The sequence below is a fragment of the Quercus lobata genome, chromosome 8, assembly GCF_001633185.2.
Source record: "Quercus lobata isolate SW786 chromosome 8, ValleyOak3.0 Primary Assembly, whole genome shotgun sequence".
In the NCBI taxonomy this organism is placed as follows: Eukaryota; Viridiplantae; Streptophyta; class Magnoliopsida; order Fagales; family Fagaceae; genus Quercus; species Quercus lobata.
The window spans coordinates 61970878-61990123 of record NC_044911.1 but is presented as its reverse complement, the minus strand read 5'-3'; the positions used below and the strand labels follow the sequence as shown (position 1 = coordinate 61990123).

Here is a 19246-nt window from a genome sequence, read left to right as displayed (position 1 = left end):
TTGCAATGGACCTTGGTCCATATCAATGAATTCCAGTTATGTGTTGGCTATCAAAAAAAAAAAAAAGTGAAGAGATGACAACAAGAGCAACGCTTATGTGCAAGTATTATTGCCTTAACAAAATAAATCGCCATATTTATTAATTTGCTTATTGCATCCATCATAAATAAGCCCTTCCATTATTCGATGAAGAATCAATATAAGAATGCATATCTCTCAAAAAAAAAAAAAAAAAAATACATGAATGAAAAATCTCTAAGAGGAAACATAAGCAACAATAGGACTTCTCACTTGATGCACGCCATCAATCCAAATGAAGGAGCCAAAGATTATATCACAATCCATCTTTGTTGTGACCTTCACCCAAAAGACTCAAATGAGAGTACATTGTATCAATTCAATTTTTAGTCCCGTTGGAGCATTCACAATGGCCTTGTATGTGGATATTGGCGACCCAAAATTTGTCAGTCCTAGTGAATAAGCAGGTGATCACAGATTTTGACCTTGAAGATAATGTAAAGGAAGGATAGTTTAGATTTCAAGCAAGTATCTTAGTGGCTTGAGAGCAGCTACTATTATCTCTTGTGACAAGTCTTAAAGACTTGTTGCTATAGCCTTGCCCACACAAGAAATTTACATAATCAACCTCTTCTGCATCATATACTAAACCAGGATTAACGACCCTTATAGAATTTATATGACCTGCCCTGTAAGCAAACTCTGCATCTGTATTCGTGTCAACACTCATGGGATAAGTTGTAAACAACAAAAGAGGACTGCTATACATGAAACTAGGTTCTAATCACATTTGGTACATGTTCCAAATGTCAACTTTGGTGGGTTTTAAAGAGAAGCAAGTTTGTTTAATTTATTTCTTTAATCACAAAGTTTTGAATTCACTAAATATTAAAGACTAACTTTACAAAGCCAATCTAGTTTCTTTCTTCTTTACTATAAAATGGCTTCTAAGACTAGACATGCTTGTGATTTTATATTACTAGAAGTAGAGAGGAGGGATTTGAACTTGGTTGTCCTCAAAAGGGAGACCCAGACAACGTCATTGAGCTACAAAGCTATTGACATCCCTTGATGGTTACTCATAGTCAATGTTGTTTTCATTGGTGCTTATTGGTTCCGAATTTAATATTACCTGTTGTCATTAGAACGAACTTAATTGCAGTAGGGGACCATGTTGGATGAAACGATTTAACATAAACAACTATTGCAGTTGCATGTGGGCAAGCCATGGACGTCCCAGAGATTATATTGTATGGAACTACTCTTTTATCTTCGTCTATTGATGTCATAGTTGCAGCCTCTGTCCATGCAACTAAAATATCTACTGCAATGGATGCTAAATCGGGCTGTAACAAATTATATAAGTCAAAATTCAGAAAATGGGAGGCATATTATGTAGAAAAGAGAGAATTACTTAAATTACCTTGAGAATGTCACTTGTGATTGGGTTAGGCCCCCTTGACGAAAATGATACTACATATGGGGCCAACTCATCCCTTTCCTCAATACTCTTTTGTATGGTAGCCTTGGGTATTCTATTAGTAATTAACAAAACATCAAAAGGATGCAATTAATTTACTACTATGTCTCTTACTAGAACAGAGTAGTATGCAACAATATTTGATATATAGCATGTGAAGCACTCTCATTAGTAACTCACAGTAGTGGTTTAATAAAATATGTAGATGAGTCATAGTAATTTTTTACTTTGCTTCCATCTTTCAAGCTCAAGCAAGAGGTAGGTAAAAGGAAAGAGAAGGCAACATCTCCAAAATCTACACCTTGCATTATAGTATCAACTGCACCAACATCCAATGTCCCCTCTCCATCAGTAATGTCATCACAAAGAACAATTTTTCCTTTCACCAATTTCTTGTCCAAGGAGTCTATCAAGCATAATCTGCAATTAATAATTAATACATATTTCACATTACTGTAGGGAATAAAGTTTTAACTAGTGCTTTAGTATTAGAGCCTTTGGAAAATAAATGCATAATATAGTTTTTCCCCCTTAAAAACTCCAAATTTCAACTTTAACTTGCTTAAAGCTATTTTCAGCTTTAGGAACACTTTTAAAATAAACCTTTTTAGTGGGTTGCCAAAAACCCTAGTTTTCAACTTAAAATGTCTTTTAGCACAAAATGCTTTATGGTGCAGCGAAACATGTAGCCAAACAGATCCAAATTATCTTCAATAACATTTTTTTTTAATCAATGAGTCTCTTAAATAAAATGCATACATTAGTCTTAATATTATTTTGTCCTAAGTCTTGATAGGATTTTGACCTAAGCTAATGAGAAAACATTATATCACAAGAAGTACTAAGTTGACATGATTTTTTTTCGAATTAGTTTGGAGGAAAGTTCCTTTAACCCACTACCGTGTGAGATCTCAAAAGATTATCCATCTATATCTTTAGTCATGACCTATCTAATAGTAATGTGATATGTTTAAAAATTTATTGAATCATCTGATTTTATACACATGAATGGTCTCATAAATCACCAATTAATGAGTTAGAGGAGATTTCTCCAATTCAATTTGGAGGAAAACTTTGTCCATTCTATGTCCTATGATAAAGAGCACATAAGCAAATCTTAGATTCATTCAAATGAAGCATTCTATTTTTAATAACCTGGTGAGCCCCTGCATACAAAAAGGTTTATGATTAAATGTCAATGTTAGTATGAAAAATTTCATTGGACAACCCTTTAATTTTGAATAGAAAAGACATCATTAAACATTATTTTACATAGTACGTAACATGGAGAGAGGCAAACCAACTTACCTCATAAATCTCACCGTCACCCAACTTCACCTTCGCCACAAACTTTCTATCTATGGTGCTAGCAGCCACTGACAATGACCAAGGTGAAAAATTCGTGATTGTTGCAGGAGAAGGACTAGAATTGCTAGCAGAAGTAGATGTGAGTATACCATTCCTCATTGCATGGAAGGCTCCTATAGCAATTGAGTCCTTAAAGTAATCTAGAGGACTAAACCCTCCAACTGAAAGAGAGATTATATCTACTCCATCATTAATTGCATCATCAAATGCTGCAAGAATGTTAGCAGCAAAACACCCATCAGACCAACATATCTTGTAAATAGCAATGCGAGCAGAGGAAACTCCTCCTCGCGTTGTCCCTGTCCCAAGGCCTAAAAGGCTTGCCCCACTAACTATGTTCCCCGCTGCTACTGATGCAGTATGGGAACCATGGCCTTCAGAGTCTCTTGGTGAAGCAAACTCACTTGCACCTAATTTTCTTCCGCTATGATAGTATCAAGCTCCGATAATTTTACTGCCAGGTATTTAAGTTACATTTATTAAAATCATTTATAAGTGTTTTGGCATGTGTGCATGCATGCATGTTTATAGGTTAAATTGCATATCTCGACTTTTTTAATTGTAGATTTAAAATTGTCTACTTCAAGATGTTATACTTTAATTTCTAGACTTTCAAAATTGTTCCAAAAATCTTTGCCATCATTGGATATTATTGAAAATTCTAATGTAGCAAAGAATTCCTAGCCACGCCATAGGTTCTACATTATCATAGTGACTTTAGTTTTATGATTTTTGTTTGATGCATTAGTATTTTTCATCTATTCTATGATGGTAATGACTTTTTAAAAAAATTGTAAAGGAACTATTTTAAAATTTGAGCAGCAAATATGTAACTTATCCATGTTTATAAATATATGTCTTGATGATGTAGAGGTTTTACTTGTTGCAAGTAAAATGGGATGATTCTTGACAAATTCCCTTCCATCTTTTTGGAGGTGGACCAAATCCTTCATCATTAAAACTCTCTGGACTCTGGCCAAATCCCAGTGTCAATCATTCCGATGATAGCCTCGCTTTCAAAAGTTGTTCTTTTGACAGTCTTGGGGACCCATGACCTTGTTGTGTGGAGTAGTTTCTTTTCATTAGGGAATACAGAGACTATTCCCGCCATGCCTAAAATCCAAAATTTCGTTCAAGTTGACTTCATGATAAGTAAAAGAAGGAATGGTTGATAACAATCTCTAGAAGACTATAGTTCCCCCACCTGCTAATTTTTGTGCCTCTTCCTTGGTTAGCTTCGCCACAAACCCATTGAAGCTCTTCGTGTAGATATATAGCAAAGAATCCACATCACTGTACAATGCATTCCATTACACAGCTGGTTAGGTATATTTTATCACTTTTCACCAACTCTTCAGAAATGCATGTTGGTTTTTCTTTTATTATTATGCCAAGACACAGTATAATGTAAAATATACGATAAAAAATATAACAAATTTTAGCCATTTTCTCCCAAAATGGTTAATATTTTGGCTACAATGTACACTTTACAAAATACTATCTCGAACAACATTTATCAAGTCTAATTTAATATAAACTTTAATTTACTGTTAAAGTTATGGAATTTTAATGCAATCAACCACCTGCCCAAGTACGGAGTACATACCCATCATCTAATTTGAAAAAGAAAAAAAAACCAAACAAACAAATTACTCACAAGTCTTATCTAAATTGTCATTCAAAATCAACTCCATTTTTATTAATAACCTGCCAGTAACTTCTTGGAGAATGCTGGTAATAATAGATGATGCAAAGATTTCCCCCTTTGGTAGGTCACCCATGTACACAATGTATACCTGTATTCACAAAATTTTGCCGAAAAAATAAATTAATATAAAAAGCACCAATATATACGCATGAACTTATGTAAAGGCTTCGCCCATTCAAACTAAACCCCAAGCCCAAGTCTTAAGCCCACAATAATTTTGATTCTTGCAAAATATATGAGTTGATTGCAACCTTCTTTTATCACAATGCTGGCCGATGACTTATTAGATAAAAAATGACTAAAAATAAAGGCAACAATAATAGTACTAAAAGCAACTGGGCCTAGTCAAGACTTTTGTTTCACAACTAACATTTCTTTATATTTTCAATGAAATATTCACGATTTAAACCCCCCAACCCCAACTATCATTGTACCCAAAAAAAAAAAAAAAAAAAAAAAAAAGGCAACAGGGCCTATTAAAGAGATATCATGCCTTTCGATCATCATTACTCACCCCCATAACAGGACAAGTTAAAATCAGCTATACAAAGGGAGACTTTCGGCTTTCCATCAGATAACTCTCCCAAGAGCCTGTGGTCTAGTTAACTGTTAAGGTTGTTCACTCAAAGCGTGAGAGAAATGGGCTTATATAAAGGAATGAACTGAAAGCTGTCTTTGGGTTCTCAAACAGCATTTGTGAAGCACAGCCAACAAAGCAAAACAGTCCAAAGCCAGCACTAGCAATGTTCTTGTTGAAAAAAGAAATGGGCTTTGTAATGGTTGGGATTGAAATTAAGCTTACATTACAATGTTCTTCTTGTGAAAGGGAAAACTTACCCAATCAGCATATATTATTATAACATTTTTTTTTTTATTACTTAGATTCGCCCGGACAAGAGTCTAATCAAGAAGGTTTCTCAAAATTAAAGTAGAATAGTCCATTTAATTAGAAAGACAGAATCTTTAACCATGATATTACAATTCATTGTAGAACTAGATCAAAGGTTCAGATTACAACAATTTTGTCTCCATATTTCACAACTGCCTTTCATCCCATTCTTTTGCGAAAATCACTTCAAAGCTTTTGATTTATTTATATAGCTAATACATGCTAAATAGAACTTCAATTTCAAAAGTCTCCATACACGACAATGGGGCTCCTCACTTGGAATGTACCATCATCCCATATTAAAGAAGCAGAGACTATTTGTTTTTCTATTGTTCCTTCAATTGTGAGCGCAAACGATAGCTTTTGTTTGAGAGATGTGAATGATAGAATACTAGGGTTCACTTTGATACTAAGTCCATGTGGGGAGGTCACGATAGCTTTATACGTAGATGTTGATGATCCAACATTGGTGACGGTCCGATTGAAAACGTGACTTATTGAATTCGAGAGTGGTGTGGATAGAGCAAAAGAAGGATAGTTTAAATCCAAACTTTTTTCATCAGTTTCTTTAGAACAGCTACTTTTGTCTCCAGTAACATGTTGTAATAACTTGGTATTATAACCTTGAGCACACAAAAATTTTATGTAGTCAAGTGCATCAATATCATATATTAAGCCAGGATTTGGAGCCTTAAGAGGATTAATATTGCCTGCACCATATGCAAATTCAGCATCGGGGTTCTTTTCAGCACTCATGGGATCAGCTGCAAGTTATACACCAAATTGGAGTGAGTTGATAATGATTAAAGATTATGGTCTACATCAAAATTGAGTAATGCTAGGAGCACAATATTTTTTAAGACTATTGTTTCACATAAAATTGAAGTAGCATCATTTACACTTATGTTTATCACTAACAAGCACAATGTTGTCTTTACACTTACTGATTAAAATTAACAAGATTGAGGACTGTATATGGCTATTACCAGTAGTCATAAGAGCAGATCTAATAGAGGCTGGTGACCATGTGGGGTGAAATGATTTGATGTAGGCAGCTACTGCTGTAGCATGTGGGCAAGCCATTGATGTCCCTGAGATTATATTATATGAGTTTGATCTCTTATCAGATTCAACACCGGAAATTGGGGAAATTGGAGACCATGCAGCTAGAATGTTAACTCCAGGAGCAGCTAAATCCGGCTACAATAACCCAAAATCATGATAAAGGTATCAATGAAAAGTGCAAGAGTGCAAATGTATATAAAATTATTAGTAAGGCACAAAAGTTCAATTTAATTCCTTAGAAACTAAACCTTACGTTCCCCAATTAAATTCAACCACGTGACACATTTTATACAGCATTGATCAATGTTGTTACATGGTTAAATTTATTGGAGAACCTAAGGTATAACACCTTACAAGGTATTTTACCTAATTTTTTTATTATTAGCAAGCTGATTATTAGAAAAAATTGATGAAAGATTAATAGCAAGTTACCTTGAGAATGTTGTGTGCAGCTGGATTTGGGCCTCTTGATGAGAAGGGGGCTATGTAAGGGGCCAATGTATCTTTACTTTCGTTACTCCTAAGAATAGTCGCAGTTGGGCTCCTGTAAATTGTGGATGTTTATTAGGAATTTAGGATTAGTATGTCTTGTGAAGTCCTTAATTGTCTAAGGTATTTTAGATTAATACCTTGTCGAATTTAGGTACATGCGAATCTTGCCACCATTCTCAAAGCTAAGGTAAGATGCAGGTAAGGGAAAAGCCATGGTTTGAGAATTGGGGTTTCGGCCTTGCATCACAGCACCAACTGCACCGGCTAAGAATGGCCCAGACCCATCACTAAGGGCATCGCAAAGTACAATTTTACCTTTCACCAAATTTTGGTCCAGTGAATATTTCTGGCAATACCTTCATTTTTACAAAAAAGTTTCCTTTTTTTAACTACCAAGTTGAAGCACAAAAATATTTCAACTGCTAGTTTGATAGAGTTGTGCAGACACAAGTAATAGTTAAACTTATTTTCATTGTCTATAGTATAGAGTCCATATAGATTTTTTATTTTTACTTTTCAGTTACCTGGAGTTGAACTCTGATGTGGTGTTTGGTGCATCCCCACTATAAATTATTGGATACATATCATTCTTGAGATTAAATGTATTAACCGAAGTTCCCTACACAGAGAAAAAATATTCTCCAAATTAGTTTAATAGTTTTTTTGATAGAAAACCAGTTTAGTAGTTTAAATTTTATTGCATACACTTTTTATGCTAGATTATAACATACACTCTACACTTGCGATTCCACACGTTTAAGTTTTAAACCCAAAAAAGAAAAGAGAAAAGAGAAATATGAACAAAAGAATCATAAATGAATATTCATAGCACCTTTTCTTTATTTATTAGTGATATCTTTTTTGGGGACAAGAAGAAATCGTACAGTACAGGAATATAGTACACTCTTCTTTTATATAAATTTGAGATTTTTTTTTTTTTTTTTTTTTTGGAGACTTATGTGTAGGTTTCGGTTAAGAGATTTGGAATTTAATTATTGTCTATATCAAAAATCAATTAGTGTCATTTTCTGATGATAAAGAGTTATTATTAAGAGTGGACGCCATATGTTGGAACTCTTTCAAAAAATAAAAAATAAATAAAGACTCAAGTATGAAGACATTATCTATATGTGAAAGCAAGGCTTAGTAAATCAAATGCACATGATAATTTCACCCAAAAACAAGGGAGTATAGATTTTAATTATTTACCTCATAGATCATTCGGCAAAATGAGAAGGAAAAAAAAATACCTCATAGATCTTGTTGTTGCCTAATCGGACCTCAGTGGAGAACTTTCGATCAATGGTGCTTGCAGCTACAGAAAGAGACCATGGGGAGAAGTTTAAGATGGTTGCTGGACCAGGACCCGAGTTACCAGCAGAAGTTGATGTCAATATTCCATTTCTCATAGCATGAAAGGCTCCAATGGCAATTGGATCTGTGAAATAGTTCTTAGGATATCCTCCAATGGAAATAGATATAATGTCAACCCCATCAGCAATGGCATCATCAAATGCTGCAAGAATGTCAGCATCAAAACACCCATTCAACCAACACACTTTGTACATGGCAATTCGTGCTGATGGAACACCTCCTCGTGCTGTTCCCAACCTAAACCCTTCTAGGCTTGCCTTGCTAACTATGTTCCCAGCTGCTGTTGATGCAACATGTGTCCCATGGCCCTCCGAATCTCTTGGAGATTTAATATCTCCTTCTTCAAATTTTCCATCGCTTCGGTAATATTTTGCTCCAATGATTTTACTGCGTTAAGCGTCACCACATTTCTTAGCTATTATTTTTTGTTAAAATTCAATTTAGTCTACTGACTTTTATTTCGATTGTCAAATTAGTATATTTTAGTACATTTTCAATAAAAATCTAAATATGTTGATGTCAAACACAGGAAAAATTTGTTAAATAGTATAATTTTAGGAAAATTTGCTAAATAGCACCTAACTAAACTTATTTAGTTATGTAGTACATTTTTGGAACTCACAAACTCGAGTTCCAAGTAAAACTTGAGTTTACCAAACTCAAGTTTTAAACATTATGTTTGATCATATTGCAATAATGCTTGGAACTCGAGTTTTAGAAAACATGCTATATAACTAAATAAGATTTACCTGGTGCTTTTTTCCTAAATATTTCCAAAAATCATGTTGTTTGGCAAAAAAGGCCCCAAACACATACTTCCCTTCACTTTTAGTTCAATTGTCATATTAGTTTTTTTTTTTTTTTTTTTTGGTCAATTTAGTCCCTTCATAAAATTTGTTAGCAAATGATGCCATTTAAGCATTAATTTCATTAAAAATCTAATTGAAAATATTCAGAGATGTGTCATTTTATAGATTTCAATGTTTAATGAGTATTAAATATTTTTTTTTAAATAAAAAATATACAAACGACTTCATTTGCTAGGGACTTTATCATTGATAAAGCTTAAACCTTAACAACTAATTCAAAAATGAAAGTAAATAAAGCTAGTCATCAAATTGAATTTTGACCTTGCTTTTCACTCATAATTTCAATGTGTGTGTGAGTGTGAGTGAAGTTCACCAGTGAACCTGCTGATAACAAAATACCATTGGTTGGATGTTAGAGATATACTTGTTGCAAGTAAAATTGGTTAAGCCTTTACAGCTGCCCTTCCATTTGCGAGGTGGTGGACCAAATCCTTTGTCACTAAAGCTATCAGCCTCTGGCCAAATTCCTGAGTCCAGAACACCGATAATGATGTTGCTTTCGATTGTTCTTCTATCCACTTGCTTTGGGAAGCCAATGAAGTCCCATGATCTTGTTGTATGTAGCTCATTTTGTTTGTTAGGGAACACTGACACTACGCCATCCATTGCTACATATTCATTGTTACAACACTTTGTTATGGATTGTCACAATCTTTCTCTTTGTGTGTGTGTGTGTGTGTGTGTGTGCGGGGGGGGGGGGGGGGGAGATTAAATTCACCCACCTGCCATTTTCTGGGCTTCTTGCTCAGTTAGCTCCACTACAAATCCATGGAAACTCCTCTTGTAGCTATAGAGTAAAGATTCTGGTCCAATATGACTGCATGCAGCCATATTCATTTAAAAGGTTAAAAGTGTAGAAGCAGTTCAATTCACGCAAGGTATTCTTCCTTGTTCTCTTGAAAAAGAACAGTAAAGAATTGACCTCTCTTTTCTTTAAATTTAATATTTCCATTTGGGTAGTTAAAAAATAGTTATGAGAGAGAGAGAGAGAGAGAGAGAGGACCATATTTAGGATATTGAATTCTTCAATATACTTTGCAATGAATATAATCTATTTCATAATAAAGATTAATACTTAATAGTTAACATAGATAAAGCTTAATAGAGGAAGTAACTAATGAACCATCAATCCCTCAATCATAACAAGTCATATCAATTATAATGTTGATTTAACAATTGAAAGGCCAATTTGGCTTTCCTTTAAAAAAATAATAAAATAAAATAATATTAAAAAAAAAAAAAAAAAAAAAAAAACGGCCAACTCGGCATTTAGAAAGGTAAACTTAGCAAATCTATTACTGGTTAACCATCAAGTCCATATACACCCTCCTCAGTCTTCACCCATGTCATCGTCATCATTGGTGCCTCCTAATCCATGTTAGATATTCACACAAGTCTTATCCTAAGTTCTCATACTCATTCTTTTATTGACAGTGTCTTTACGTTATTGTGCATTCACCCCCACCAATTCCTCATATTAAGAAAAAACTATCACAATATTTTAATTTTATAAAAAAAAAAAAATCGGGATGGAATAGAATATCACTATATTTAGAAGTTTATTAAAAAAGGAGGGTTGGAATAGAATGGAATAAATATGGTATATTTTTGTTTTTTTTTTTTTAAATAATTCAAATATAATGGGATCTAAATTATGGATGTCTATGTTGGAAACACTAATAACAGGTGCTAACTAGGTAAACTATAAGATTCTTTGCATTTTTTTGTGTGTTTGGGAGTTTATAAAAGAAATAAATATATAATTAATAATATGTCATTCTCCTTCTATTTAACTTTTTTTAAAACATAAATAAAATTGGTATTCCACCTTCATTTCATTAAACCAGTGCATTCCATAAATATTTAGAAGGGAATAAAATGAGCATTCTCTCAAAACCATTGCATTCCATAAACATCTCTCAAATATCCACTTAAAAAAAAAAAAAAGTATTTTCCACTCTTTTCCTTTCTTCCAAAGGAATCTGATTTTACTTATTATTTGGTGACTCATAAAACTATCTACCTATATTATTTAAAAAGTCACATAATTTAATAAATAGGTTATGTTACTAAACATACATGTTAAAAGCTTTATCAATTGCCACATAGTAAGTTGGAGGAATTTTTCTTTAAACTAGTTAAAGGTGAACTTTTTGTGATAGACAATAGAGGTGGTAGTTTTGGAACATTATGATGGCAGGTTGTAATGGACTTGTTGAGCTGATTTTGGGCTGCCTTTAATCATTGAGCTAGCACATTTAATTGGTGTGACTTGTTATTATTGGGCCATTGTAGGGAATATGCACCGATCAATATAGTGTCATAGGGAGAATATCACTTATAATTGGTGAATATGTAATCCCTACAATGTGTTAAAGGTGGCCAATAAAAGGCACGATCAATTACAAATTTCAAGCAAACAATTCAAAGCCAACTCAATAAATTATAACTCACAAGTTTTTAATGAAGAGATGATGGAAAAAGGGGGAGGATAGAAAATGGAGAGATGATGGAAAAGTTGGAGGATAAAAAAGATTTTAGTTTCCCTCATTTGTATTTGGTTGAGAGGGTGGAAAAGTGGAATGATGAAAAGCTTTTTTGTTTGGTTGAAAATAAAGTTTGTATAAATTTACTATTATGTCCCTATTAAGGTAGTGTTTGCCATTAGCTTAAAAAGACATTTTTTTTTTTTTACTATTCAGCTTATTTTTGTTACTATTCATGGGTTCCAATGCACTTTTTGATACTATTTATGAGTCTCATTGTACTATTTCAATTACCTTTTAGCTTTATTTACAGCACTTTCAACAAAAAGTTTTCAATTTCCCCTAAATAAATTGTTTCCAAACGGATTCTAAATAAAACAAAAGGTAACACATTATACTTTTTTTTTAAAAAAAATGTATAGATATACACTCCATTAAAGTATTAAAAAAAACAAAAAACAAAAAAAAAATAGCATAAGAAATTAACCCAAAATTATTTTCTAAAAAAAAAAAAAAAAAAAAGAAGAAAGCTAACACGTCCAAAAAAAATAAATAAAAAAAATGCCAACACGTTAGTATAGGGAATTTTTTTTTACAAAAAACCAATACATTGGAGGTGAAGTCCAACGTGAGGGGTATTTTTGGAAGCTCATTTCATGAGATTCCCCCTTCTAGTTTTCTCCCCATTTTGGGGAGAAAACTTTTTAATGTGCTTGGGGAGAAAACACCGTTTATTTTCCTTCCTCTCCATCAAACCAAACACACTCCAAAAAAGTTTCACTTCTCATTTTTTCTCCAAAGTTTTCCATCCATCCATCCTATTTCACCTCCAAACAAATACACTCTAAAGGTCCATTTAGTTGGGGAGATGAAAAAGTGGGAGGATAGAAAATAAAGAGGGAATAGAAAAGAGGGAGGATAGTAGAGATTTTAGTTTCTCTCATTTGTGTTTTGTTGGAGGGGTGGAAAAGTGTAAGGATGAAAAACTCATTTGTTTGGTTGAGAAGAAAAGTAAGGGGATAGAAAATATAATTTGTATAAAATTACTCTCATGCCCCTATTGCATAATATAAGGAATAATTTCCTTACAATCATTAAAAATAAACTTATTATCAATTAAAATTAAAATAATATATATATCTTATAAAATTTAACACATCATTAATAATATTATTTTATTTTATTTTTCTTTGTTATATATATATATATATATATATATATAAAGAGGTGAAAGGTGGAAAACGTTAAAAAAAATGTTGATAAAAAAAGAGGTGAAAGCCACCAAGGACCCCACCGTTGATCAAATAAGAAAAAAGAAAAAAGAAAAATCCACTGTTTGATTAAAACGTTGAAAAAAAATAAAGCAATGTAAACATAAGTTCAAAGAGCTTTTGAAAAAACAAAAAAAACAAAAAAACAAAAAAGGAAAACTGGAAAACGTAACTCAATGCATAGAGGGGCAAATTTGGTTTTTGGTAGAACCTATGTTTTCTCCTCTCAGTTTTCCCCCATTTTAGGGAGAAAACTTTTTGGTAGGCCCAGAGAGAAAATAGCCAAGCCTTGTCACAAAATTTTCCACTCCCTCTCCCAACCAAACACCTTTTCAATTTTCTTTTTCTCTACTTCTTCTCCTAAGTTTTCCATCATCCCTAAAATCCCTCCAAACAAACACACCCTAAGCCAAACGCATCTCCTTGTCTCTATAACCAAAAATTCCTGATTCTCTCACATTGATAAGAATTATTTGTCACTAAACATCCATGACTTTACCTTCACATTATTAGGCCATGGCACCCTTTCATTATAGAGAATTTTGAATTTCTAATTCCATGTTTTGTGACGTGAACTAATCACAATTTGCTGTGTCAAGCTTAACTCATAATAACAATTGAGCCTAATTAAAAAAAAAGTTTGGATTTTTTTTTTTTTGGGGGGGTGCGGTGGGAGGGGGATGAGATTGAGGTTGAGGATTTGGATTTAGATGATCTTGACTAGGTGGTCGAGGCAAACAACAAGGGGGGTCATGAGTGACAACGATTATTGGGCCGATTAGAATTAAGGCTTAATCGATCCGTGTCACTGCCTGCCTTTTTTTAAAAAAAATTTAAATTAAATCAAGCCACCACTCTTTCTCTCTCTCTCTCTCACATTAATTTCTTTTTCTTTTGGGTAAATTACACTAACCTACCTGAGGTTTGAGGCAATACCAAGCACATCCAAAGGTTTTAAGAAATTGACTAATTTGGTCCTTAAACACTAACACCGTGTTATGCCGTTTGTTGACTCTCATGACTCATCCAAACAATTTTCTAGTTCATCTTGTTCTCTATTTCTTCATTTTCTATCTTCTTTGCCCAGAAGAGCCAGAACATAAACACCACCTCATTCACTCACTCTCAAGCTCAAACCAGTATCAAAGGATATACATGACCATGTATTTAAGAAACATACAGAAAAATGAAATCAAATCTGTATTCATTTTCCGAAACCAAACCTAGTCTCATTTGGGGAAAAAAATTTACGGAGCATTCAAAAATAAAAACAAAAAATCTACTATTTTGTTCCGATAAATTTCTTTCACTCTTTCTCTCTATCATTTTCGCAACGAAGCTCCCTTCTTGTAATGAAAACCACTCTTCAATCCCAATAAGACGCAAACTTCTTTTCCCCAGAAAGACCCAAAAAACTGAAAACAAAAGGCACCCTTTTGCATCTATTTTGCTAGAACTGAGATCGAAAATTGCTGACTCTATTTTTTTTTTTTTTTTTCAAAAGGAAACATAGATCAATTCAACCAATCAACCATCCAAAATCACTCCTCAAACTGACCCAAATCAAAAAAATTTCAAAATAAAAACCCATACCCACAATGGCAAGAATCGTGAGACCCACAATCGCCGTCCACCACAGCACCACCCATCACTGCCCATCCATCCTTCCTCCTCAAACCCAAACAATTTCAACCATCCAACATCACATGATTGATTTACTGTTCAAACCCAAATCAAATCTTAAAAATAAGAACTCATACCCATGACGGCTAGCTCCAAATTGTGACCTTGCCACTGCCGCCCACCACTTGTCTCAACCCAGCAACCGCCGCCATCATCCTTGTAGATCCCGACCTAATCGCCGTCCACATCCTCGTATGGCGTGAGTTTTATGGGTGAATCGGCTCTGAAATAGTTCTGTTGGCAGAGTTGTTGGTCATTTACTTGGGTATGAAACTCTTGTGGCTTGGGCTTTGAGAGAGAGAGAAATTTTCTGGTGTGAAGATCGAAGGGAAAAGCAAAGAAAAGGAAAACTAAAAACTAAAATAAAAGGATTTAATAAACAGTGCACAAACGGCGTTAATGTTTAAGGATCAAATTGGTCATTTTCTAAAATCTTTGGATGTGCTTGGTATTACCCAAATTCTCAGGGTAAGTTAGTGTAATTTACCCTTTTCTTTTTCTTTTATGAATTGGAAGAGTAACTATGAAATATTTATGTGAATTTATTATTGCATCTATGTTGGCATGATTTGTGATATTCAATTGGATGGCTGTAATGTAATTGTACTTGATTGAGACTTCTATGTACTTGGTAAGGATTTTTTTGGAAAAGGTGATGATGTAAAAAAAAAAAAAAATGGCTCTATTGTATTATTCTTATTACTATTATTTTTTTAGAAATCAAGAGGATGTTTAGTATACTCACTCAAACACATATTTTCAATTTTTAAACAATATTACACGTATTTTTATACACTTTTCCACTTACACATATTTTCACACATGTTTTCAAACACATATACCAAACACCCCTAACTCTTTTGTATTAGTTAAGTACAAGTTAAACATCATAATTTCCCTCAAAAAAAAAAAAAAAAGGTTAAACTTCATAATATTTTAAAAACGCAGCCAGCCACAATAAAATAAATAAATTTTTCTCAAAATTTTTGAGACATATTTTACTTCAAAACAAAGGAAAATGTAAGTATCTTATAAAGTCATTATACTACTTTTATAACCTGCCAATGACTTCTTGTAGCATGTTTGAGTAAAGGGATGATGTGGAAATCTCGTCCCTCCTGTTGCCCATATACACAATATAAGCCTGCACACACAATATCATATATACAAGGTAGAAAATATAAAGTATGTTTAACAGTTTAGGTCGTCCCACATAAAATAGAAGGCAAATTTCATGGCTATTAGGCCATTAGTTAGGTGGCTAAACTGGCTTCCATAAAAAATTAATAGAGATCAGCTATAGAAATATTTGCCTTTCGCTCATTCTGAGAAGCTGAGTGACCAATAAGCAGAGTAGAGGCGGCGAGGCTGAGAAGGAGAAGCCATGAAAGACTAGTGGTTTTGCTTGCCATTGGAATTGGATGGTTTGCTATGCTAGCTATAAACTTGGCTAGCATGTAGCAAATATCTTCAAACAAGATTTCAGCTAAACTGTAACTCCAGCCCCTTCAAAACACTATTATTCTCATGCAATATTATCCAAATGAGTCAAGTATAGTATTTAAAAATCAAGAATTTAAGGAAAACTAAAGAGTTTTTACCTTAGTTTCTAGACATGCTGAGCCCAGAGGAAGTGTTCTTAATTTTTACTGTAAACTAAATGGAAAACAATTTCCTGAAGGAGGTTGATGGTGCCTTGAAGTGGCATCCAATGATGGGAAGAAGTGGTTGCATAGCCACTTTATATAGCTGTGGAATTGGGAGTGATGTTTGAGAGCTTAGGCTTCAAATTGACCAAAAAATCCTCACTGTACTGAATGCTGCTATACATTTGAGTTAATCATGTACTAATGCAAAGCAATAATACTACTAATTTTCTAAAACTATAAATTCTCACATGATACTAAAGTTAGATGAGTTTTCAGCCCAAGAATGTGTGAGATAAATAAGCAACATTAACTTGTAATTTAAATAATAATTACAGTGTCACAAAAATTCTACTTAAAATATTGACATGTAATTGGAGATTGCAATGGGTTGGGTTTAGTGGGTTTTATGATCTATCCTGATTTTAAAATTAAAGTAAGGTTTGGGAATTTTATTAATGGATTTAGGGTTATATTTTTAACTCACTACTGTTTGTGAACAATTTGGTTTTTATATATTATACCAAAATAATGTTTTCACCCTAAAATTTGCATAAAATTTGTTTTTTGTTCTTAAACTTTAAAAATGTTCTTTTTTCATCTTCGTTTAGAGGAATATACATGTATTATGAACTTCTTTTCAGAACCTAAGTTCTTCCCTAAGGTCAATCAAAAACCTTCCCCATTTTCTATTGAGGGGAAAAATTTGGGGATTTGTGTTAAGTATTTGAGTTAATTCCTTCCTCAAAAGACAAGTAGATAGCTATGAGTTGGTTAGCTATCTAAAACGAGCTCGAAGATGTGTGTGTGAAAATTTGGAACAAGTTGATTTTTTTTTTTTTAATGAAAGAACACTTTTATCCCCGTGAATAACATTTACAAAACATGTGGGGCCAAAAACTACATCCAAAAAAACAACCCCATGGCTATTGAGAGATCACTAATTGACCATTACATGAGAAGTTATATTTCCTACTCTATTAGTCTAATTAAAGGAAATTGACTCAAAACGTTCTCACTAAAAAAAAGTGTCCTATAGTTGCTTTTTAAAAGCGTGGCTATAACTCTTAAAAACGTGGTTATTTGTTTATTGTTGAGCTATGAACACTCTGAATTGTGGATTTATGGACTTGCATAAATAATAGGTGTGTGTGTGAGAGGGAGAGAAAATATATTCTTGTATTTATTTATTCCCTTTTAGTTTTTTTTTTTTTTTTCAAATTATGGAGTCAGTTCATTTTGATTCAAGTATTTTGGGGTGCTTAAAATACTGGGAAAATTTTTTTAGGCAGGGTTAGAGCATCTCCCATAGATTAATCAAATCATTTTTTGGAGAGCAAACCCAAAAGATTCAGCTCCATAAATTCTCTAAAAATAAAACTTTTCCAAATTTTTTTTTGAAGTTGCTACCGTAGTTCTCTTGATCTAGAGAACATAGTAGCAACTCTAAACCATTTTTCTCATTTAGAATAATCCACACTTGAATAAATCCGAATAAAAAGTTTAGCATAGTAAATTAAAATTTCAGCATTTATCTCAACCTCGCTACAAAGACACCAAAACACAATATGAACAAAATACAAAACACAATCTAATCGTGAAACATAGTCTTTTTCATAAAACTAATAAAATTATAACAAATTAAACCAAAAAAAAAAAAAAAATCTGACCCACAATATATATGGAGATAGAGGATAGAGGATGAAGACTATTTTTCTCTTCCTTGGTGGAGCACAAAGGTGATTTCCCCTCTATGTGACGAGAAGATGAATGGCATGTTTTAGTATTTAAGTGTTATGAATACCGTTTCGAAACCCATTTCGGTTTGTTAATTAGAATGAGATATTTTGGTACCGATCAATTTCGGGTATCGTTTCAAAAATCATTTCAGAATTACTGCTAAAATATATATTTATATATTATTATTACTATTATATAAAATAATAAATTTAATATAGTTTTCTATTAAAAGAAGTGGGATTATTATTTTTAAAAAAACATTTATTTATGCTTAAAAAAAAAAAAAAAAAACCCACATTTTATGTAATTGTACACAAGTAAACTTCCAAGAAGCTTCCTATTATCTACTTTTTCAACTTTTCCCATTTCCCAACCCACCCACGTGACTAGTGTTGCTTCCTATTGACTACTTTTTCAGTTTTTCCCATTTCCCAACCTACTCACGTGACTAGTGACAACACTATTAGCTGCTCAAAAGCTACTTCTTTCATTATTGCTACTCTTTCTTCATCATTTCACCTTCTGAGCTATTTTCTCTTCTTCTCATCTTCTTCTTCTCCCTTTTTGTTTCGCAAGTCACACTTTTTTTGCTTCATCTTGCTCTTCAATTTTCTTTTCAACTTCTCTGTCACGGTTGAGAGGGTCAGATAGTGAGAGATGATAGAGAGACAAGGAGTTACAAGTGTGAAAATGGGATATAGATGAGAGAATGAGAAGGATTTTTGGTGATCTAGCAAAAAAGATGCCGATCAAGTTCAAAAAGGGAAAATAAGAAGACAAAATTCATACCAGCCGGAAAATGAATTTCGGCCGAAATTGGCCGAAATTTACCTGAACGCCCGGAATAGGATGAAATGGGGCGAAATTTAGTCCGAGGTGGAATGGAGGGTATTACCATTTCGTTTTACACACCGGTATGAGATATTCCGGCCGTTCTGGTCGGAACGGAACGGAATCCCTAACGTGCGTGGAGGAGAAAAAACAAGAGAAAAAAGAAAAGAAAAAGAACAAACGTATGGATGGAAAAAAAATGAAGAGATAAGAAAAAATAAAATAAATTAAATTAAAATTGAGAAATGTTATCACAACATTTTCACACTTTCACAATAAATTTTAAGTAGCAAGTTGTTATTGGCTATTATGGTTAAGAAAAAATA

General features: G+C 33.1%; 1 protein-coding gene and 1 pseudogene across 2 annotated transcripts; both read right to left on the bottom strand.

Annotated features, from left to right (window-relative positions):
* Positions 1–255: 255 nt before the first annotated feature.
* On the bottom strand, positions 256–4647 carry LOC115957197 (annotated as a pseudogene).
* An 840-nt stretch (positions 4648–5487) lies between these two features.
* Positions 5488–16428, bottom strand: LOC115955013 (cucumisin-like). 2 transcript variants are annotated; one of them, XM_031073036.1, is made up of 11 exons: positions 16305–16428; positions 16017–16219; positions 15762–15847; positions 9986–10080; positions 9628–9871; positions 8271–8781; positions 7545–7639; positions 7158–7376; positions 6961–7072; positions 6450–6663; positions 5488–6227 (listed from the first exon to the last, which is right to left on the bottom strand). In XM_031073036.1, the coding sequence occupies exons 2-11, from the start codon at positions 16158–16160 to the stop codon at positions 5704–5706; spliced, it is 2244 nt and encodes a 747-aa protein (XP_030928896.1). In that variant the 5' UTR covers positions 16161–16219; positions 16305–16428; the 3' UTR covers positions 5488–5703. The 2 variants fall into 2 exon arrangements, with proteins under 2 accessions (XP_030928896.1, XP_030928897.1); XM_031073037.1 differs by having other exon boundaries at positions 16017–16209.
* Between the last annotated feature and the right edge of the window lie 2818 nt (positions 16429–19246).

Bases quoted from the DNA above. Each gene is read 5' to 3' on its own strand.
- LOC115955013 (XM_031073036.1), bottom strand. From the start codon at position 16,160: ATGCTAGCCAAGTTTATAGCTAGCATAGCAAACCATCCAATTCCAATG. The intron at 15,848-16,016 runs GCAAATATTTCT...TTGTGTGTGCAG, and splicing joins CTTCTCAGAATGAGCGAAAG to GCTTATATTGTGTATATGGG. The intron at 10,081-15,761 runs GTTATAAAAGTA...GGCTGCATGCAG, and splicing joins CTACAAGAAGTCATTGGCAG to TCATATTGGACCAGAATCTT.